Here is a 21,755-nt window from a genome sequence, read left to right as displayed (position 1 = left end):
CCTGTGGCACCATTTTCCTGTGCGGGGGGGGGGGGTCCTGATTCTAGGGACATACGACAGATGGAAAAATAAGAGTGAGGATCTTCTGGATGACATATTTACTAAGAATTCATCCTGGCTTCTTTGCAGGGAGATTAGACAACATTGGCTATTTTATAGAGGATTCATTCCGATGTTTTTGCAGGGAGGTTAGATGATGTGTCGAAGCAGATGTCATCTAGTGTATTTCCCATCTCTTTCATTTCCCTCAAAAGTTCGCTCTTTTAGGGAGGCAGGCTTGTTACTCCAGAGCTCACCATCATCCCCTAATTGTGCAATCTAGATTTGAAAATATGTGATTGATTCCCGCCACCAAACAGTGACAGTCTGGAAGCACCCAGACACACACACATTTTATCCGCCATATCAGAATGATCCTTCCAGTTTACCTATCTGGGTGGTAGTAGCAATGACAGAACTGAATTACATGAAGCTGAAGACAAATTTAAGAGCAGCCATGAGGCTGTCTCAGGGAGAGCGGTCGGGAGCAGAAGGCTCATCCCATCAGCTTTGCAGAAAGATGAGCTCCACTAGGCACCTGTGAACTGTTTATTTGCCAGTTGGCCTGATTTTCGTTTTTCCTCTTCCCTCCATGGCCTTTTACCCTTGTATGTCGTAGTTATGTTTTGTTTTTTGTTTTAAAAAGGTTATAAGCCTGTGGGCACCAGGGACTCTTGTTTCAATTGATAGTGCGTAAACCACTCCGGGAGACTTTGGGGCTGAAAATCCCAGTGGCAAATGCCGTAAATAAATAAATGAATCAACAAACAAATATATTTTCCCCAGCAGCAGAAAGCCAGGTGCTTCTGGGAAGTCCACAAACAGGGCTTGTGAATGCAACAGTCCAGTGTTGTTTTTTCCTCAGCATCTGGGATGCATAAAGGGGGTTCTTTTCTTTCTTTTCATCTCGTGTCTGTTTAAGGAGAGAAGGCTGCAGTGTCACAAGCCCTGACCATATATTATCCCCTTAAAACAGCTGTAGGACAGTTTGTAGCCAAAGGATGGGGAGGGGGGCGCTTTTCCTCCAACTTACAAATGTCCCTGGGAGCAAATCCATTTACAATTACCTGAGAATTGTATTCTCAAGGTACTTATTTATTTATTTGAAATTGTTCTTTAGCTTAAAACTGCTTGTTTCCTCATTAGCTCTAAAAGGCTTCTGGACCGAAGCTTATAAAATGGAAATGGAAACATTTAACAGCAAATATGTAACAGCAGCATTTTAACCCCCTTTGCTTGGGGGCAAAAGGAAAAAAACACAAAAACCATATATCTTAAATGGAAATACTTTCCCACTATGGATTTTCTCCTGTTAGTGAAGGGAAAAAACACATTGAAGGAACACGACAACAAGACAGTGCAAACATAATATACAGAAATGGATGGAGAGACGTATTAAGTTCCTAAGTACCAGCATCGCATTTCGGCGTTCCCAGGCAACGGCGTACCGAAGGACTCCGCTTTGATGATTTATAGATACCAGACATATAAAGCAACATTGAATGCTGCCTGACGAACACTGTTAATGAATTTCCAGGATGGGGGGGGGCTCCTGTTTTTTAACAAGCCTCGGGAAAACCTATTCTTGAGTATGGAGTGGCAGCAGCAGCAACTGTTTTACAGTGGAACGGACTCCCTTGGAAGGTGGCAAACTCTCCTTCCTTGGAGGTTTTTAAGCAGAGGTTGGGTGACCCTCTGTCATGGATGCTTTATCTGTGATTGCAGAGAATTGGACTAGAATGGTCCTTGGAGTCTCTTCCAACTCTACAATTCTGTGATTTTGGGATAAAGCCCTTTAGAGGACTCTCCAATACATGCACACAGCTGTACCATGTTCTTTCATTTCTGAACAGTACACACAGCAGAAAATTCCACCATTTCTGCCTAGGGGACAATAATTTGTTGGAGCAGACCAGCTCTTTTTTAATTCATTGTCCTGTTTGCAACCAGGGTGGTCCCTTTATTTAACCACAGGGCAATATCTCAGGCCAGTAAGCAGGCTAGAGGCAGGGGATGGGATTTCTCTCACATACATAACATGCCATTTCTCAATAAGTGCTATATTAAAAAAAAGCTTCTCTGAACATCTGTTTTGGCACCTCTTATCTTCCACACCAAACTTTTTTTAAAAAAAAAGTGACTGCGGAAATGACCACAGAAAGTGCTAAAGAAGAACTGGGGTGTGTATGTACCCCAGAACTGGCCAGAAAATCTGGTTTACAGATTGCGAAAGCATGATTTCCCAGTTTAATAATAATAATAAAGCTTCCCGTCAGTTCTGTCCAGAGCTTTGAGGCCATTAGATTTATTGCTCAGCTTGGCAGGAAATAAAAATCTGCCTGTTGGGAGAATCCTCCTGAACGTTTCACTTTCCAAAGTTTGTTCAAACTTATTTGCAAGCCCTTGTTGCAGCCTTGTGGATGCAGATCTAATGAGGTTTGGGCCCGCTCAGCACTGGATCCCAAAGCATCAAAATATTGATTACTCGGCAACAGTTGAAAAGGAAAAGTCACCCCACCATCTCTGATAGAGGAGGAACAACATTTCACTTCTATTCCCCTACAAAGAAGAGCAAGATTCTAATACTCCAGGGTTCTTGTTTGGTTTTTTACAGACTGCAAAGGAAAGCTCATGCCTAACACTGCAGTCTAGGGACTGAAGGAGGTGCCGGTCCACTAGCCAATTTCTCATGGGCTGCCTGACGCTTGCAAATATGCCTGGACGAAGCAGATATTCTGTGCAAGAAGAGTCTTCTGGATGAGGCCAAGGAGGCTCACCTGGTTCAGAATCCTGTTCTCATAACCAGATGCCTCCAATGAACCCACAAGCCGGATTTAAGCACAATCGCATTGCCCCCTCCTGTGGTCTCCAGCAACTGGGGTTCAGAGGCATTTCTTCCTCCAGCTACAGAGGCAGAGCATAGCCATCCTGGCTAGTAAAGGAAAAGGTAAAGGGAGCCCTGACCATTAGGTCCAGTTGTGGCCGACTCTGGGGTTGTGGCGCTCATCTCGCTTTATTGGCTGAGGGAGCCAGCGTACAGCATGTGGCCAGCATGACTAAGCCACTTCTGGCGAACCAGAGCAGCGCACGGAAACGCCGTTTACCTTCCTGCCGGAGTGGTACCTATTTATCTACTTGCACTTTGACATGCTTTCAAACTGCTAGGTTGGCAGGAGCTGGAACCGAGCAACGGGAGCTCATCCAGTCGCGGGGATTCGAACCGCCGACCTTCTGATCGGCAATTCCTAGGCTCTGTGGTTTAACCCAAAGTGCCACCCGCGTCCCTATATCCTGCCTAGTAGCCCTCGATAACTCTCTCCTCCATGAGCGTGTTTAATCCTCTTTTAAAGCCATCTGGGCTGGGGGCCATCACTGCCTCCTGTGGTGCTCTCAAGATGTTGTTCATCTCCAAGCCCCCTCGCAGCTGCAGCAGCCAGTGCAACAAGTGGTTAGGGATGACAGCGAGAGCCGAAGCCCACCAACATCTGGAGGGAACCGCATTGGCTACCCCACGTTTTAAGTCTTACGAAAACTGGACATTTTGGGGACATATAGGTCAATACCCCTTGGTGGGTTCTAGGAGGCAGAGAGAGTAAAGCAGACTACACAGAGCTGGTCAGCCCACTCTGAGCTTCCAGGCACTTCCAGGCAGGTGTTTATTATGGGATGGTTGCTCCTCAAGCATTCAGGCCTTTGGGGGGGGCATCATGATAGCAACATCAGAATGCCAGCGGCCCATGTTATTCCCCGCTGGCCCCCCTCCCCACCAAATTTAATCTGGATTAGTGACACGTCACACATTTAAGGCACATGACTTCTCCCAAAGAATCCTGGGAACTGTAGTTGGTGATCTTTAGTGCACCTGACAAACTACATTTCCCAAGATTCTTTGGGGGGAGCCACATAAATGTATGCGGCTTTAATAAGTTTTTTAATTAAAAAAAAAAAGACAAAGCAAACACCTGATGGCAGGCACCCAATATCGCAGCGATATTAAGCCCCACGTCGCTTTGCAATCAAAACAGAACATTTGGGGCGAATATAAATTCAGGACAGAACCGCAGGTGGGTCAATAAGATCTGTTTGCTGGGCCAGGCAACTTCAGAACAGACACTTCCGATGATTCGGGGCACGGTTGTCCAGCCACAAACATCAATCCCATAGCCTGAGTGCATCAGTTTTCTGCCAACTGGGTAAGACTTCCAAATGGAGCTCTGTGAAAATTGCAGGGGGTTGGACTGGATGACCCTTGGGGTCCCTTCCAACTCGACGATTCTGCGAATCTCTGAAATGTGCATATTGAACTGCTGTCTCTTCTTGGGAAGCGGGATGCACCAGGTCTGCGTTGGATACGCTGAGGACCCGCCCCGTTCTTGATGGGGTGGCAGGAGGGAGCTCCAGGCAGTCTGCGTGGGCTCTGCATGGAATGCTTCGGCCTTCTCGAGCATCGTGCCGCTAGCTTCCTCTGGCTTGCCAGTAGTTCAGCCGCTCTTGGAGCAGGTCCAGTTCCTCAGTGAGGCCCACAATGCTGGGAGCAAAGAGACCAGCCTGAAAAGAAAGGCAAGACTGCTGTTTCTACAAAAGCAATGCCTAAACCACATTGTAACAGCAGCAGACAGGACTTCCTAGCTGTGGAATTAAGAATAAGAATAGTAATAATAAATTTTATTTATACCCTGCCCTCCCCAGCCAAGACCGGGCTCAGGGCGGCTAACACTAGGTAAAAACAATCGATTAAAATACAACTTAAAAGCAAGATTAAGTACAACGTTAAAATGCAGCCTCCTTTCAGTAGAAACTATCCAAACTGGTCCTACGTGGGCCAGAAAAAAGCCAGGGAAGTCCCCAAATAAGAGTTTCATCACAGAAGGAGAAAGGAAAAAAGAAGAGGGGGAGGTTATCAAATTGATTCCAAGCCAAAGGCCAGGCAGAACAACTCTGTCTTACAGGTCCTGCGGAAAGAAATCAGATCCTGCAGAGCCCTGGTCTCACGAGACAGAGCGTTCCACCAGGCCGGAGCCAGTGTTGAAAAGGCCCTGGCTCTGTTTGAGGCTAATCTGACTTCTTTAGCGCCCGGGACCTCTAGGGTGTTGCTATTTATTGACCTTAAGGTCCTCCGTGGGGCGGTCCCTCCCTACTGGACAGGGGACTGGATGAGATGACCCTTGGCAGTCCCACCCAGGGCCGTCTTAAGCATCTCTGGTGCCGTGTTGCAAAGATTCCTCCGCCTCCCCCACCCCACCGTTTCCCAGAGTTGCCAACCTTTTTTAGGGAGGGCGGCACTGCCAGCGACGTGCCCAGCTTTGCAGGGCTGGAGGAGGCGGGCAGCGGCTGAAGAGCAGCTTCTCCAGCAGGGAAGAGGCGGAGGTTGGACATGGCGGCTCCCGGATCAGCTGGCCACATCGTGCCATGGTGGCCACGGCAAGCAGAGGCTCCGTGTGCAGTGCTGCTTCGGTGCGGCATGGCGGAGGTGGGCGAGGGCAGCGAGCTGGTGCCGGGAGGAGCCGCGTCCTGCCTCCGCCTCTTCCCTGGCACCCTCCAGAACCTGGCGCCCTGGCGCTCTGCGCCACTAGCCTCTATGGGTAAGACGCCCCTGGTCCCTCCCCACTCTACGATTCTGTGAAACAGCAGTGTTTACATCTGTAACCCCGCCCATTTTTTGCCTGCCACAGACACGTGACCTTTGGGATCACAGAATCATAAGATTGAATGTGATCCTAAGGATCATCTGGTCCAACCCCCCACAACGCAGGAACACGCAGCTGTTCCTTACGGGGATCAAACCTGCAACCGTGGCATCATCAGCACCACACTGTAACCATCCGAGCTATCCCACCTTGAAGACTGGCAAGAAGAGGAGACAGCCCCTCGAGCTGGGAGAAAGGTTCTCCATCTCTGCGCTAAGCGGAAAGAGACTTGACGTCACCAGCAAGCTCCACCGCTGGCATTGGGGGAGAGGCTTTTCATATCCTCCTTTTAAATTGGCTCCCTTGTATAGGAATATATCAGAGCCCTTCTTGGATCAAGCCAAAGGAGGCCCATCTTGTTCAGCCTCCTGTTCTCACGGTGGCCAACCAAGTGTCCTGTTCGGAAGACCACAAGCAGGACTTGAAGGCAACATCAGCGAACTCCCTTCCTGCAGTTTCCAGCAACTGGGATTCAGAGGCATATATTGCCTCTGATCATGGCTGGGGGAGCGAGTTCCATAGTTTGACTCTGTACTATGTGAAGAAGTCCTCTTTTTAATCTTTCCTGAATCTTCCAACGTTCAACTTCAAGTCCTGACGTTAAGAGAGAGGCAGAAATACTTTTCTGCATCTACGCCAGGCATAATTTTCTAAGCGTCTAGCATCCCTTCTTCCTATTTCCACCCGCAGGACGTTTGCTTCAGAACTCGTTTCCAAATCCCTGTTCTTTATTTCCTCTTTTAATGAACTGGCGCAGGCTGGAAGGGGCAGGATACAGTGGCTGCCTAATAGACGTGGCGCACGACGGCCTCTGGAGACCTAGCTGTGAAGAATCTGTTTCTAATCGTGAGCTGCTAAAGGCAGCTATCAACATCAGGAAGTCGTCCTCACTTCATCTTCTGGTTTCCCCCTCACTGCTTCCACAACTGACGGTAGATTTGAGGATCACTGTTTGCAAAACGGTGGGTCTGGCTGCTGCCGAGTCCTTAACTCAGAAGCAAGGTCTGCAACTTCAGCACAGCTGAAGATCAGCTGATTGAAACTGTGCAAATTACATCCAAGCAAAAAGCTCTTATTTGTGCTGTGTCTCCTGGGGTTTCCTGGCGCGGAAAGAGCTTTTAAGCTCTCTGCTTTGCTTGCTGGGCAAGACCCTTCGGCACGTGAGCACTGGAAGTGCTGGGGATACTCTCTCATAGCGCCAAGGGTTTTGGTATACGAGATTTTCATGTAAATATGGAACCCTTGCAACCGAAATCCCCCCCTCCCCGCATAATATGTGCTTATACTGTAATAGGGGCACGGGTGGCGCTGTGGGTTAAACCACAGAGCCTAAGGCTTGCCGATCAGAAGGTCGCGGTTTGTATCCCCACGACAGGGTGAGCTCCTGTTGCTTGGTCCCTGCTCCTGCCAACCTAGCAGTTCGAAAGCATGTCAAAGTGCAAGTAGATAAATAGGTACCGCTCCGGCGGGAAGGTAAACGGCATTTCTGTGCGCTGCTCTGGTTCACCAGAAGCGGCTTAGTCCTGCTGGCCACATGACCCGGAAGCTGTACGCCGGCTCCCTCGGCCAGTAAAGCAAGATGAGCGTCGCAACCCCAGAGTCGGCCACGACTGGACCTAATGGTCAGGGGTTTTTTTACCTTTATACTGTAATAATGAGGAAAAAAACCCTTTTATAAAAGAATCCAAAAGTAGTTTGGACACTAGATGGCACCACACAGCTGCAAACCTCTACCTCTTGGGATTCCTACCTGTTAGCCCCTCTGTATACCTCCTCCTCCCCACCCCATGAAATTATCATTAATTTATATTATTTTTATCATCACCACCATTGGTTTATTAATCGCCTTCTAAACTTCAACCTCGAGGCATTTTGTGCATAAGGTAAATGAAACCAAAAACACATTTAACGAATTGGGTTGTCGTTCAACATATCCTCCTGCCTCATTTCTGTCCGTCTTCTCAGAAGTTGGAGTTCTTTATGACATTTTATTTAGTTAGTTAGTATTTTAGATTTGAACTGCTGCTAGGAGGCCAGTTGTGGTGGGATTACAAACTGTAAAAGTTTTAGAACGAACATACCATACTTTTCCGTGTATAAGACAAGGATTTTTTTCCTGAGAAAATCATGTCAAAAATGGGAGGTCTTATACATAGATAGTCCAGAGTGAGGATAAAAATTCCCCTCCAAAAAAGCTCAGCAACTCTGTGCAATCTCCCCCCATTTTCTTAATTTTGAGTCCCCAAAAATAGGGGGCGTCTTATACACAGGGACGTGTTATACACAGAAAAATACGGTATAAATAAATCGCTTCCCTCTGCTTGTGGAACAGCTTCTATTAATGGTGGGACTTTTTGAACCCAAGAAAGATGAGGAAGCGTTTTTTTTGCAGAACGCAGGCTGGGTTCTCTAATGACCACCTCTCAACCTGCCCGCGATTCTGTTATTTTGTGCTACGCCTCTGCTGTTTCGTACCTGGGTTTCCGGGCTCCCGCGAAGGTAGCACCTTCTCCACAAGCGGATGGAGGGCCCTGCGTATGATGGCAGAAGGAGCAGCCCGTCGTGATGGAGGAGGAAGCTCCGGGTTTTGCACCTCCGCGACCTGTCCTGCTCCCTGGGGGCCTCCGACCCCTGAGACCGGCGGGAGCCTTTCTTGGCTAGGGAGCCGTTTTTCCAGGGGAAGAAGTGGGCTTGCAGAGAGAGGGAGCCCTTGGAGAACAAGTACAGGGTCCTTTTCCCAGGAGGAGCGTTTTCCATCTGGAGGAAGTAAGGGGGAAGCTCAGAACATCGGAAGAGCGAAGGAACCAGGTCTTGGATCTGATCCTGGCAGCTCAAACAGTAATTGCAACTCCCTGGAAAACAGTCCCAAATATTACACAGGGCGCTTGGTGTGCCGCTCACTCTGGAATATAGCTTTAAGGGAGAAAATTACACATAATTTGAGATTTTGACGAGGGCTAGAACCTCCAGACACGTTTTATATGATTTGGCATTCCCTTAGTACATACTGTACGTATGCGCCGGAGCAGTCTCAAGACAACTCTGATCTCAAGCCTGGAAAATCTGGAACTAGACTTGATAACGAGATGGCGCTGATATTCGTTTTTGTTTGTTTGTTTTGCCTATTTAATACAGAAACAAAAAACACACATCCCACAAAAAACACACAAATATTCTTTTCTTGGACCTGGTTATATTAAATCATGTGCAACTGTGCATTCTATGTCCCTGTTTTATAGTTTTGTTTTTCATCTTTTAATTTTTATCTGTTGTTCTTATAGAATCATAGAACTGTAAGGGTAGAAGGGACCCACAAGGGCCATCTAGTCCAGCCCCCTGCCATGTAGGAATCTTCTGCCCAGCACATGCGTTTCAAATGCATGGGTCAGACTAGAAACAGGGATGATGAAAGTCGAAGCTCATATTAGTCTAACATCAATAGGTAAGTGGCTAACTCTGAAACTGCTCCCCTGAGGAATAGCCCCATTGATTCTGAGCAACCAGTTTCAGTCTGGCTGGCAGACAGCAATCTTAAACACTATTCAGAAACTGGGCCTTGCTCCCCAAACCCACATAACTATGGGCCTGGGCCAAGCTAGATCCGTGGTTAGGCAAAGAATCGTGAACATAGAGAGAGACAACAGGACTGTACAAGGGATCCCCGATTATAAAATCATAGAAAACAGGAGATACGCAGCTGCTCCAGCAACATATCTATTTCCTCAGATCCAGAAATGCAAGAAGGGCTTTCACTCTTGCTAGAAGCTCAGCCTTGCCCTTAGCGGTTCTGGAAGGCTCCTATAGAAGGGTCCCATACGCACAGAGACTTTGCGCCTGCCCATTAGGGGAAATAGGTAGCCCCGAACATATATTTTTGAGATGTCCTTTTTATGTTGAGATCCGTAGAGACACCATTGATCCTTTGCTGAAGAGGCTCGCCGATCTTTCAGACAAGTCTAAACTTAATTCTCTCCTCTTAGGCAAAGATCACAAGACGACCTGGCTGTTAGCCAGATTCTGCGCCCAGATTTGTAGGCCCAGATCATCCTCTAGAATAAAATAGCTTACTAGGGAAATGCTGAAGTCGCCCTTTGGGGTGCCTCAGGGTCAATTTTTTATGGTAGCCCAAATCTCAGTTGTACGGGTGTATGTATATATCTCAATTTTAACTCATGAGCTATTGCTGCAATCTGCTCCAATTGTATATGTTATCTTTATGAACGCTGTTTTTATTGTGTTATGCGAGCTGGTCTTTGACCGTAATAAATTATCTAAATTATCTATGTATTTGCCCAGCACAGGGCTCAGAGCCACAAGCCTGAGATTAAGAGGCTTACGCTGTTGTCTACTCTCTGAGCTATCCCAGCTTGGCATCCTGAGCTAGCATCCTGTTCTCACAGTGGCCAAATTCTCTTAAGACCCTAGAAGTCCAGATAGACTCTATGTCTCTAGACATGGAGGTTCTGTAAGAGCAGTATAGTTTCAAATTGGATGGGAGACTACGTGTTGAGATTCCTGCATTGCAAGGGGGTTGGACTAGATGACCCTCGGGACCCCTTCCGATTCTGTGGTTCCTTCAGAAGAGCCCTGCTGGATCATGCCAATGGTCCATCAGCTCCAGCATCCTCTTCCCACAGTGGCCACCCAGATGCCTGTTGAAAACCCACAGGCGGGATCTCAACACAAGAGCAAACTCTTAACAACAGGGTTCCAGATTCAAATGGGGAAACTGAGTGGTGCTGGCCAAAAGGCTTCTTATCTGAGAACCTGGAGAGCCACTGCCAGTCAGTGCAGACAATTCTGAGCTAGATGGGCCCCCAATCGCTTGATCAGCATAAGATATAAGCTTCCTGCTTTCTTAAGTCAACCCTTTTTTTGGAACCATGAGGACTGGAACCTTGTAAAGGCAGCTTCCTGCATTCGTGTGGGTCGCACAGTTAGATCTAAACAGGGAAAGGTGCTGCTGAAGCCTGGTGCCCTACCAGACTGGGAGATGCCAAAGATTTCTACACGTCCTCTGGCTCTGAATCCACCAGCCCAAGTTGCGGAAACTACCTCCATGCCTTCCCAAACAAGCACAAACCTTGCCAATGTTTTGGGGAAGGAAGTTCCCGTTCAGAGCCCCGCCATTGCTGCCGCCATTCCCGCTGCGCCTGTAGCAGGGGTTCCGGAAGCGCGCCATGTGCCGGGGGCTGTATCTCAAGGACCAGTCCCAGATGGTGGGCAGGGAGGCCCCCGTGGCTTCCTTGACCGGGTAGCCATCTTTCTCCAGAATCTCCAGGCAGAGGGGTTCTCGCCAGCCGTTGATGGGAGTGTAGAGCGGGGTGAGAAAACGGTTCTGTGGGGAGAGAGAGAGGTGGCGGTGGATAAACCGATCCTTCCCAAAAATTGCATTTCTTCTTTTCCACTTGTATGGATTTTATTGGCCAAAGAAATGTTGCAACAATAGTGGCCTATTCTCAACAGCAGGGTTAAGCAAACTTTTTCAGCAGGGGGCCGGTCCACTATCCCTCAGACCTTGTGGGGGGGCCGGACTATATTTTGGAAAAAAATAATGAACGAATTCCTACGCCCCACAAGTAACCCAGAGATGTATTTTAAATAAAAGGATACATTCTCCACCTCCATTGTTCTGCCCGGACACTGAGGTCCAGCCCCGAGGGCCTTCTGGCGGTTCCCTTGCTGCGAGAAGCCAAGTTACAGGGAACCAGGCAGAGGGCCTTCTCGGTAGTGGCACCCACCCTGTGGAATGCCCTCCCACCAGACGTTAAAGAGAAGAACAACTACCAAACTTTTAGAAGACATCTGAAGGCAGCCCTGTTTAGGGAAGCTTTTAATGTTTAATAGGTTCTTGTATTTTAGTGTTTTGTTGGAAGCCGCCCAGAGTGGCTGGGGAAACCCAGCCAGATGGGCGGGGTATAAATAATAAATTATTATTATTATTATTATTATTATTATTATTATTATTATTATTATTATTATTATTTATTCTACTCATGTAAAAACACACTGATTCCTGGACCATCCGTGGGCTGGATTTAAAAGGCAATTGGGCTGTATCCAGCCCCTGGGCCTTAGTTTGCCTACCCATGCTCTACAGGGCTATTGTGAGCATTTCCCCACCCTTCAAGAGGAGGAGCTTATTCCTAGAGAGGAGAGGCAGGCCACAGAGAAGATAATAATAATAATAATAATAATAATAATAATAATAATAATAATAATAATTTATTATTTATACCCCGCCCATCTGGCTGAGTTTCCCCAGCCACTCTGGGCGGCTCCCAATCAGTATTAAAAACAGTACAGCGTTACATATTAAAAACTTCCCTGAACAGGGCTGCCTTAAGATGTCTTCTGAATGTCAGGTAATTATTTATCTCTTTGACATCTGATGGGAGGGCGTTCCACAGGGCGGGCGCCACTACCGAGAAGGCCCTCTGTCTGGTTCCCTGTAGCCTCACTTCTCGCAATGAGGGAACCGCCAGAAGGCCCTCGGCGCTGGATCTCAGTCTCCGGGCTGAACGATGGGGGTGGAGACGCTCCTTCAGGTATACAGGACCGAGGCCGTTTAGGGCTTTAAAGGTCAGCACCAACACTTTGAATCGTGCTCGGAAACGTACTGGGAGCCAATGCAGATCTCTCAGAACCGGTGTTATGTGGTCCCGGCGGCCACTCCCAGTCACCAGTCTAGCTGCCGCATTCTGGATTAATTGCAGTTTCCGGGTCACCTTCAAAGGTAGCCCCACGTAGAGCGCGTTGCAGTAGTCCAAGCGTGAGATAACTAGAGCATGCACCACTCTGGCGAGACAGTTCGCGGGCAGGTAGAAGAGAATGGATTCAGCAGCCTTCCCCAACCTAGCGCCTTCCAAAGGTTGCAGGACACCACTTTCCAATGGGTCATCACAGCCCATGACCCGGGGATGGTGGGAGTTGTGCTCCAAAGCAGCTGGAGGGCCACAGGACCGCCATCTTTAAAGAGAAGGAGTTGATTCCTAGAGTGGAGAGGCAGGCCACGGAGGAGAGAACGGCTAGAGCAGCCACCCCCTCCAGATTCTGTTGGGCTCCAGCGACTGGCACAGTGTCAACACTTGGGGATGATGGTGATGGGAAATGGGAACATCCTGAGAGTACCATTTTTGTTATGTACTGAAGTTCTCACCCTGGGCCAGCAGGGGATACTGTAGATAGTTATGCAAATAAGGGATCAAAAGTGACGTTCAGTGATTGGATAGTTTTAGAAAATTGTTACAGTTACATTGTACTGGAGCTCTATATAAGCAGGCTGACTGAACCCTTCAGTTCAGTTCTGTTCTGGCCTGTGAATAAAGAACAGCTGTTTGAAGAATCACTGTGTCGTCTGATATGTTCACCCACAATTTAACAATTTTGGCTATCCCTGGCCGATCAGCTCAAGTCATCTTGCCTCTCCTTCCCACTCAGCGTCCTCAAGAGAGTCAGCAAATTTGGCCCCACCCTCATCCCTTTTCAAAGCCAAGCAGTTATTTTCCTTGTTTTCCCTTTTTTATTGCTATCGATTCGTAAGCAAAAGAAAAGAAGTGCAGACATAACAAAGATGAAGAAGGCAAATAATCAAATATTGAAGTCCTGAGCCATCACAGCCTTGAGGACCAGCAATCCGAATTATTAAGATTAAAGCTTTTCCAGGGTTTGGCAATACAGCTCCTAGGCTGCTGTCAAGAGGTGAGAGAGGAGTGCTTTACTTTCCAAAAATCCCATTCTGTTTGCGTGCAATGGCACAGAAATACAATATATAAGCTCAAATACCCAGGTTCACAAGTGCCAAGCCAGGCTGGGTGTCCGTCCCCCGTCCCTCAAGCGCAACTCACCTGGTTCCTCCGCCCTCTCTCCCACTGGCAGTTGAAGAGGAAGGTGTTGGAGAATGGGACATAGCTGCTTTCGTGCAGAGCCACCAGGTAGGCCTCGGTGAACTGGAAGGACCCAGGAAACTGCTGCAGGAGCTGCCAGGTGCAGTCCAGGAACAGCAGGAAGACCGGCGACTGCAAAAAGGGGAAAAGAGATGCTCCCATTTCTTTTCCCTGAGCACATTTATTCTCTCTCCTCCTCCTCTACGGAGAAAGGCTTCAGGTCAGGGATGAAGCATCTGAGGCTTTCTGTGTTCTTTCCATGGGAACCTTACTCAGAACAATGAGGACCAGAACCTTACTTTGATTTTAGGGCAAAGTCTGCAGCACAGCACTAAAGCATCACTTGACCACTTTGATTGGTGGGACACCCTTACAGGGGCTACATAATACCCGTTCTGCATTTTGTAAGAATTTGATCTTTCAAATTCAGTATACCTGAAGGAGCATCTCCATCCCCATCATCCAGCCCAGACGCTGAGGTCCACCTCCGAGGGCCTTCTGGCGGTTCCCTCACTGCGAGAAGTGAGGTTGCAGGGAACCAGGCAGAGGGCCTCCTTGGTGGTGGCGCCCGCCCTGTGGAACGCCCTCCCACCAGATGTCAAGGAAATAAACCAATTATCTGACTTTTAGAACACATCTGAAGGCAGCCCTGTTCAGGGAAGTTTTTAATGCTTGATGTTTTATCATGTTTTTAACTCTGGGAAACCCAGCTAGATGGGTGGCGAATGAATGAAAGTGTGGCAGCACCTACACTTTGGAACTCCCTGCCTATGGACACCAGGCAAGGGCACCTTTGCTGCACTCTTTTTGGCTCCTGCTAAAAATGCTATTGTTTAGACAAGCCTACCCAGCTGTTTGGGGACGCGGGTGGTGCTGTGGGTTAAACCACAGAGCCTAGGACTTGCCGATCAGAAGGTCGGCGGTTCGAATCCCCGTGACAGGGTGAGCTCCCGTTGCTCGGTCCCTGCTCCTGCCAACCTAGCAGTTCGAAAGCATGTCAAAGTGCAAGTAGATAAATAGGTACCGCTCTGACGGGAAGGTAAACGGTGTTTCCGTGCGCTGCTCTGGTTCGCCAGAAGCGGCTTTGTCATGCTGGTCACATGACCCAGAAGCTGTACGCCGGCTCCCTCGGCCAGTAAAGCGAGATGAGCGTTGCAACCCCAGAGTCGGTCACGACTGGACCTAATGGTCAGGGGTCCCTTTACCTTTACCTTTTTACCCAGCTGTTTAGAAAGTGTTGATCCGTTTTTAGGCTTTTGTTATTCTGACTATGAAAGTTTCATATTTTTGTTGCTAGACCAGGTTAGGGCAGTGGATGGGACTCAAACCATCAGGTGAGTTGACTTGCCCTTGCATGCAAAGGGATTGAGTGGACGAGACCAGTAGTGGGTCCAATGGTCAAGAAGGCGGTCTCTGCACGTTCTGTGGAGGGAAGTGAGGGGCAGATGGGGCTTGTCCACCTGGGAAGGTAGCCCATCCAGGAGAAGAAAAACTCTGATCCTAAACCTCTGCTGCCTTTTGGGATATCTTCAGGAGAAGAAAATGCTAAGGAGTAAACCCTACACAAATCCAATCCCTGGGATGGATGGTTGGATGGCATCTCATACACCTCCTTCTGGCAACTCCTGCTGCCCAGCTGGTGCCAAACGTCTTGCTCTGCTTTCCTTTGGACCACATCAGTGAGCCCAAGAGAGGGGTCTTGTCGTCTGGGCATCGCCAGGCACATTGCCCATGTTTATTCCCTGAGGAGGTCACTGGCGCTGCTAACACAGCAGTTTGACTTCATCCCTGGAGATGCACTCCATCGCCTCACCGGACAAACAGATGCCAACAACATATCTTACTGATAATATTATTGTTTTATGTTTTTGGTGCTGGAGGAGACTCTTGAGAGTCCCATGGACAGCAAGAAGATCAAACTTCTCCATTCTGAAGGAAATCAGCCCTGAGAGCTCACTGGAAGAACAGATCGTGAAGCTGAGGCTCCAGTACTTTGGCCACCTCATGAGAAGAGAAGACTCCCTGGAGAAGACCCTGATGTTGGGAAAGATGGAGGGCACAAGGAGAAGGGGATGACAGAGGACAAGATGATTGGACAGTGTTCTTGAAGCCACTAACATGAGTTTGACCAAACTGCAGGAGGCAGTGGAAGACAGGAGGGCCTGGCGTGCTCTGGTCCATTGGGTCACAAAGAGTCGGACACGACTAAACGACTAAACAACAACAACAATGTTTTTGGTAAGCTGCTTTTAGGTTTGTTGAGGTTCAATCCCCAATGGTATCTCCAGGTAGGACTGGAGAGACTCCCTGGTCTGAAATCCTGGAGATTCGATGGCCCTCAGTGTAGACAATACTGAACTAGATGGACCCGGTGCTCTGACTCAGTACGAAACAGCTTCTGATATCCCTCAGCGATAAATTGTAGGGTAGGAAGGAAGACCCAGGGTCAACAATTCCACACACACACACCCTTGCAATGCCAGAATCACCGTTAAATGCAGGGGTTACCCCATTTTCAGGGGTCCAACTCACCTCATCCCGGTCGTTTTTCTGGAGGAGGTTCAGGCGCTGCAGGAACGGGTGCCCGGTCGCCACCCACTCTTTCTGGACCAGGCTCTGGAAGCCGGAGATGGTTCTGGCGTGTGGGTCTGAAATGACTTGCACCAAGGAGGCCAGCAAGCAATTCAAGTCCCTGTCATCCGATTCTTGGAGGGGGAAATGAATGGAGGGTGAGAAAGGGGAGCTTCAGGGTGATGGAGACTCCAAGGTGACCAGGAGTCACCGAGGCAGGGGGCGGGCAGACCAGCGTTGGTCCATCTCACTGTCATTGGAAGAATGTCCCATTGGGGACACCGTACATCCTGCAGTGTATCCCCTCTGCGGAAGAAACACAGAGCAAAGAAACCCTCTCTTTACCTTGGAGGAGGACAGAGCGGCTTCTCTCAGCCAGCAGCACAGCCACTTCACTGGCCTTCTTCAAGCACACCCTAGAAAGAAGGAGGAAGCAATAAAGGACGCAATAAGAGCCTGCAGGATCAGGCCAAAGGGAGGCCATCTTGTTCACCATCTGTAGTGATCAGGTGGGATTGCTATGAGGAATTATAACAAATATAGAGTAAGCCATCTGTGTCAGCAATGAAAGCATTGCGTTGAATGGGTTTAAACTATTTTGATATGATTTTTTATCAATCATCTGTTTCCTGGCCATCCTTCTTATCATGTGTATTGCTTGCTTATGACCTCAGGGGTTGCTAAATGCACTCCTTTGTAGTTCTGTTTTGTTTACCCCAGAAATATGTGTGCTTAATTACTTTTGGTAGTTTAACTTTGTCCCCACGTGGGGTTTGTTGAAATGCTCAGAAGAAATCTGATTGGTTCTTACGAACACTCTGTAAAAAGTTCTTTTGTGAATAAAACGACCTGGGCCGGAGGGTGGAGAGACACAGAATATTATACGCACCCTTCCCAGAGTCTTGCTGGTTCAAGCCTCTGTGTGTATTCTTATTAATCAGAGTTCAATCCTTCCTTTACTTTGGGAACGCCTCACCATCCTGTTCCCCCAGGTGCCCACCAGATGCCTCCATGAGGAGCCCACAAACAGGACCCAAACGCAAGAGCGATTCTCCATCTGTGGTGCCAAGCAGCCAGCATTCAGAAAAGCATTTCTGCCTCCAACCTGAGGAGCATGGCCTTACGGCGAGCAGCCTTCAGTCGCCTTCCACCACTACAAATTTGTCCGAGCCTCTTCAGACAGAGAGAAGGGGAGGCAGAGACGGGAGCCTGTCCTCGCTGTAGCCAGAGGGACTGGCTGGGGGTGGGAAGAGACACAGCTCACCTCACGTGATCCAGCCACCGTGTGCCTTCGAGGCTCGAGAGCCACTTCTCATCGGAGGACGAGACGAAGGAATCTAGAAGGGGAATCGAGAGCACACAGGAAAGGGCTCCGTGTTGTGCAAAAACAGAGCACAGACTTTTATCGGTGTGCCTTAGAATCACCAGAAGAGCTTGGCTGCCGGATGAGGCCAAAGGAGCCAAGCCCAGCATCCTGTTCTCACAGTGGCCAACCTAGTGCCCTAAAGGAAAACAGTCAAGCTGACACTGAACGCAAGAGCTGTTCTCCTCTCCAACGGGAAGACCAAGCAGGACCTGAGAGCTACAGTGAACCCCCCACCAGTGACTGCCAGTAAAATTCAGAGGCATTTACAGTCGTACCTAGGAAGCCAAACGGAATCCGTTCCGGAAGTCCGTTCAACTTCCAAGGTGCAGCTTCCTGCAGCCAATTGGAAGCTGTGGAATAATAATAATAATAATAATAATAATAATAATAATAATAATAATAATAGTAATTTATTATTTATACCCTGACCATCTGGCTGGGCTTCCCCAGCCACTCTGGGTGGCTTCCAACAAAATATTAAAATACAGTGGTACCTCGGGTTAAGTACTTAATTCATTCCGGAGGTCCGTACTTAACCTGAAACTGTTCTTAACCTGAAGCACCACTTTAGCTAATGGGGCCTCCCGCTGCCGCCACGCTGCCGGAGCACGATTTCTGTTCTCATCCTGAAGCAAAGTTCTTAACATGAAGCAATATTTCTGGGTTAGCAGAGTCTGTAACCTGAAGCGTATGTAACCTGAAGCGTATGTAACCCGAGGTACCACTGTACAGTAATGCATCAAACATTAAAAGCTTCCCTAAACAGGGCTGCCTTCAGATGTCTTCTAGAAGTCTGGTAGTCGTTGTTGTCTTTGAAGCCCTTCCAGACGTTCAGCTTCCCAAAGAAAGTTCTCAAACTGGAACACTCACTTCCGGGTTTGCGGCGGTCGGGAGCCAAAACATTCGACTGCTAAGGCGTTCGTCAACCAAGGTATGACTGTACTGCCTCCAACAATGGGGGCAGGACGTAGCCATCACAGCTAGCAGCCACTGAATTTGCCTCATCCTCTTTAAGGGGACACGGGTGGCGCTGTGGGTAAAACCTCAGCGCCTAGGACTTGCTGATCGCATGGTCGGCGGTTCGAATCCCCATGGCGGGGTGCGCTCCCGTCGTTCGGTCCCAGCGCCTGCCAACCTAGCAGTTCGAAAGCACCCCCGGGTGCAAGTAGATAAATAGGGACCGCTTACCAGCGGGAAGGTAAACGGCGTTCCGTGTGCTGCGCTGGCTCGCCAGATGCAGCTTGTCACACTGGCCACGTGACCCGGAAGTGTCTGCGGACAGCGCTGGCTCCCGGCCTATAGAGTGAGATGAGCGCACAACCCTAGAGTCAGGCAAGACTGGCCCGTACGGGCAGGGGTACCTTTACCTTTACCTTTACTTTAAAACTACCCAGGTCGATGGCCACCCCTTCCTCTCGTGTGAGCGAATTCCGCCTTTTTCATTATTATTTTGTCTTTGGGGCAACCTAATCCGAAGGGCTAAGAATAGAGCGCCAGGCTTCGAAATCCCTAGGAAACCAGCTGCGCCGTTCCTCCAAAAATAGGAGCCCCAGCGGAGGTCTGGAAGAGTCAGCCGCCAGTTTCGAGGCAGCTGTGCAAATATAAAAAATAAAGATCTTGTGTTATTTTTATTCCGATTCCTCATTTGTGGCCTCTGGAGGGCAGGAAGATTCCTCTCCACCCTGTGAGTCACGCAGCATTCTGGAGAAGCATCAGGAACGTTCACAGAAGGATTAACGCGTAGCCCAGTAGAGCCTCTCTGGGAGAGAATTAGGGCTGGTTAGTACGGAGGTGTTCATCATCTCAACACCTCTCCAGGTACAGTGCTACCTCGGGTTACATACACTTCAGGTTACATAGGCTTCAGGTTACAGACTCTGCTAACACAGAAATAGTGCTTCAGGTTAAGGACTTTGCTTCAGGATGAGAACAGAAATCGTGCTCCGGTGGTGCAGCGGCAGCAGGAGGCCCCATTAGCTAAAGTGGTGCCTCAGGTTAAGAACAGTTTCAGGTTAAGAACAGACCTCCGGAACGAATTAAGTACTTAACCCGAGGTACCACTGTACTCGGGTTGCGCTGTGGGACGCGGGTAGCGCTGTGGGTTAAACCACAGAGCCTAGGACTTGCCGATCAGAAGGTTGGCAGTTCGAATCCCCGCGACGGGGTGAGCTCCCGTTGCTCGGCCCCTGCTCCTGACAACCTAGCAGTTTGAAAGCATGCCAGTGCAAGTAGATAAATAGGTACCACTCCAGCGGGAAGGTAAATGGCATTTCCGTGTGCTGCTCTGGTTCGCCAGAAGCGGCTTAGTCATGCTGGCCACATGACCCGGAAGCTGTACGCCGGCTCCCTCGGCCAATAAAGCGAGACGAGCGCCGCAACCCCAGAGCCAGTCACGACTGGACCTAATGGTCAGGGGTCCCTTTACCCTTTTTTTTACCACTGTACTATCTAAAACTGGTGGTCGGCAGGGGGGAGAGACTCCTTATGATCCCCTCTCCTTGACTCAATTGGTACGCTCTGTGTGGTTTGACCCAGGTTTGAAGCTCAGATCAATGTCTTGGACAGGTTTTCTGCCACCTGTGCAGCTCGGAGAACGTAACCCTTAGCAGAAGCTGCATCTAGCTCAGTCTTGTCTACAACTGACTGGCAGAGGCTCTCTGGGCTTCCAGACCAGGAGTCCTTTCTAGCCCTGCTTGGAAATGTCTTCATGCATCAGACCCCCCGGGTCAAATTTCAGCAGTACCCTGTGCAGTGCAAAACTAATTGGCGCCCCACCACCACCTCTCACGCTCCATGCTAATAGTTGCGGCATCCCCTGCAACGCCCCCGAGGCCTCATGCGCACGGGTTGTGCTCCCCTAATTCTGCCTCTCCTGGATCCTTCCAGTCTTTCTTGGAAGATAAGTTACAGGGAACCAGGCAGAGGGCCTTCTCGGTGGTGGCACCCACCCTGTGGAACACCCTCCCACCAGATGTCAAAAGAACAACAACTACCAGACTTTTAGAAGACATCTGAAGGCAGCCCTGTTTAGGGAAGCTTTTAATGTTTAATAGGTTATTGTATTTTAATATTCTGTTGGAAGCCACCCAGAGTGGCTGGGGAAACCCAGCCAGATGGGCAGGGTATAAATAATAAATTATTATTATTATTAGGTAAAAGAAAGTGCCTCTTCATGCACCACATACATAAACTATGGAACTCACTGCTACAGGAGCCAGCGCTGGCTTTGAAACTAGGCTGGTGTTAAAAGAGGATTGGACTAACCAGCCACAGTGGCTTGCTCTGCCTCCATGACACAGGCAGCAATGCTTCTGAAGAAGGGGAGAGTTGCTCTTGTACTTGGGGGTCCTGCTTGTGGGTCTCCCTCTGGGGCACCTGGCTGGCTGCTGTGGGCACAGGCTACTGGGCAAGGTGGGCCATTGGCCTGATTTAGCTGCAGGCATCTTCCTGTGTTCAAAGCCAGGTGCTCTTCCAGAGCTCCAGCCCTTCCCCTAACTCAAGAGCGACCCCTGTCAAGAGGGCGGCCCCACTGCAATTTCCTCTTCTCACCAGCAAGGCAGAGGCTCAGGTTCCAAAGCTTGGAGTAGGACTGCTGGATCTCCGGGGGGCTGGGGAGGTCCGCCGTCACCTCGACAATCACGCATTGGGGGTGGCCAGCAAGCATTAGAGTTTCCACTGACCTGCAGAAAGAGAGAGATGAGGGAGGCAAAGCTGAGCATCCAGCAAACTGATACAAGTTTGAATCTCACCTTTAAGAAATATATGCTTCAGTGGCTTAGGGTTAGCTGTGGTTCCGGCATTGCAGGGGGTTGGACTAGATGGCCCTTGGTGTCCCTTCCAACTCCCTCCTCTACAGTTCTACCATTCTTTGAGAGATGGGAAGCTGAGCTCCCTCTGTCCGCTATGCTGTGGCAGACCAGCAGTGCCAGAGGCCTCCTCTCCCTCGACTGCCACCTTTCTATCAAGGAACTACAGTGGTACCTCGGGTTAAGTACTTAATTCGTTCCGGAGGTCCGTTCTTAACCTGAAACTGTTCTTAACCTGAAGCGCCACTTCAGGTAATGAAGTGCTGCTGCTGCACCGCCGGAGCACGATTTCTGTTCTCATCCTGAAGCAAAGTTCTTAACCCGAGGTACTATTTCTGGGTTAGCGGAGTCTGTAACCTGAAGCGTCTGTAACCCGAGGTACCACTGTACTTTCTAAGAA

At 49.2% G+C, this 21,755-nt stretch overlaps 1 protein-coding gene across 1 annotated transcript in view; it reads right to left on the bottom strand.

Annotated features, from left to right (window-relative positions):
- Nucleotides 1–1,113: 1,113 nt before the first annotated feature.
- The window catches only part of MTMR11 (myotubularin related protein 11), a 38,432-nt gene continuing 17,790 nt past the window's right edge, over nucleotides 1,114–21,755 (bottom strand). The window contains exons 10-17 of the mRNA XM_053369383.1: nucleotides 21,099–21,229; nucleotides 17,448–17,520; nucleotides 16,529–16,599; nucleotides 16,145–16,317; nucleotides 13,574–13,744; nucleotides 10,810–11,064; nucleotides 8,202–8,483; nucleotides 1,114–4,587 (exon numbers count right to left, since the gene is read on the bottom strand). Coding sequence (XP_053225358.1) covers nucleotides 4,495–4,587; nucleotides 8,202–8,483; nucleotides 10,810–11,064; nucleotides 13,574–13,744; nucleotides 16,145–16,317; nucleotides 16,529–16,599; nucleotides 17,448–17,520; nucleotides 21,099–21,229 — 1,249 coding nt within the window. The 3' untranslated portion in view covers nucleotides 1,114–4,494. The remainder of the gene's footprint in view (nucleotides 4,588–8,201; nucleotides 8,484–10,809; nucleotides 11,065–13,573; nucleotides 13,745–16,144; nucleotides 16,318–16,528; nucleotides 16,600–17,447; nucleotides 17,521–21,098; nucleotides 21,230–21,755) is intronic.

This window comes from Podarcis raffonei, chromosome 16 (assembly GCF_027172205.1).
Source record: "Podarcis raffonei isolate rPodRaf1 chromosome 16, rPodRaf1.pri, whole genome shotgun sequence".
Taxonomy (NCBI): domain Eukaryota; kingdom Metazoa; phylum Chordata; class Lepidosauria; order Squamata; family Lacertidae; genus Podarcis; species Podarcis raffonei.
Note: the sequence above shows the minus strand (reverse complement) of the source record. Positions and strands in the feature narration are given on the sequence as shown.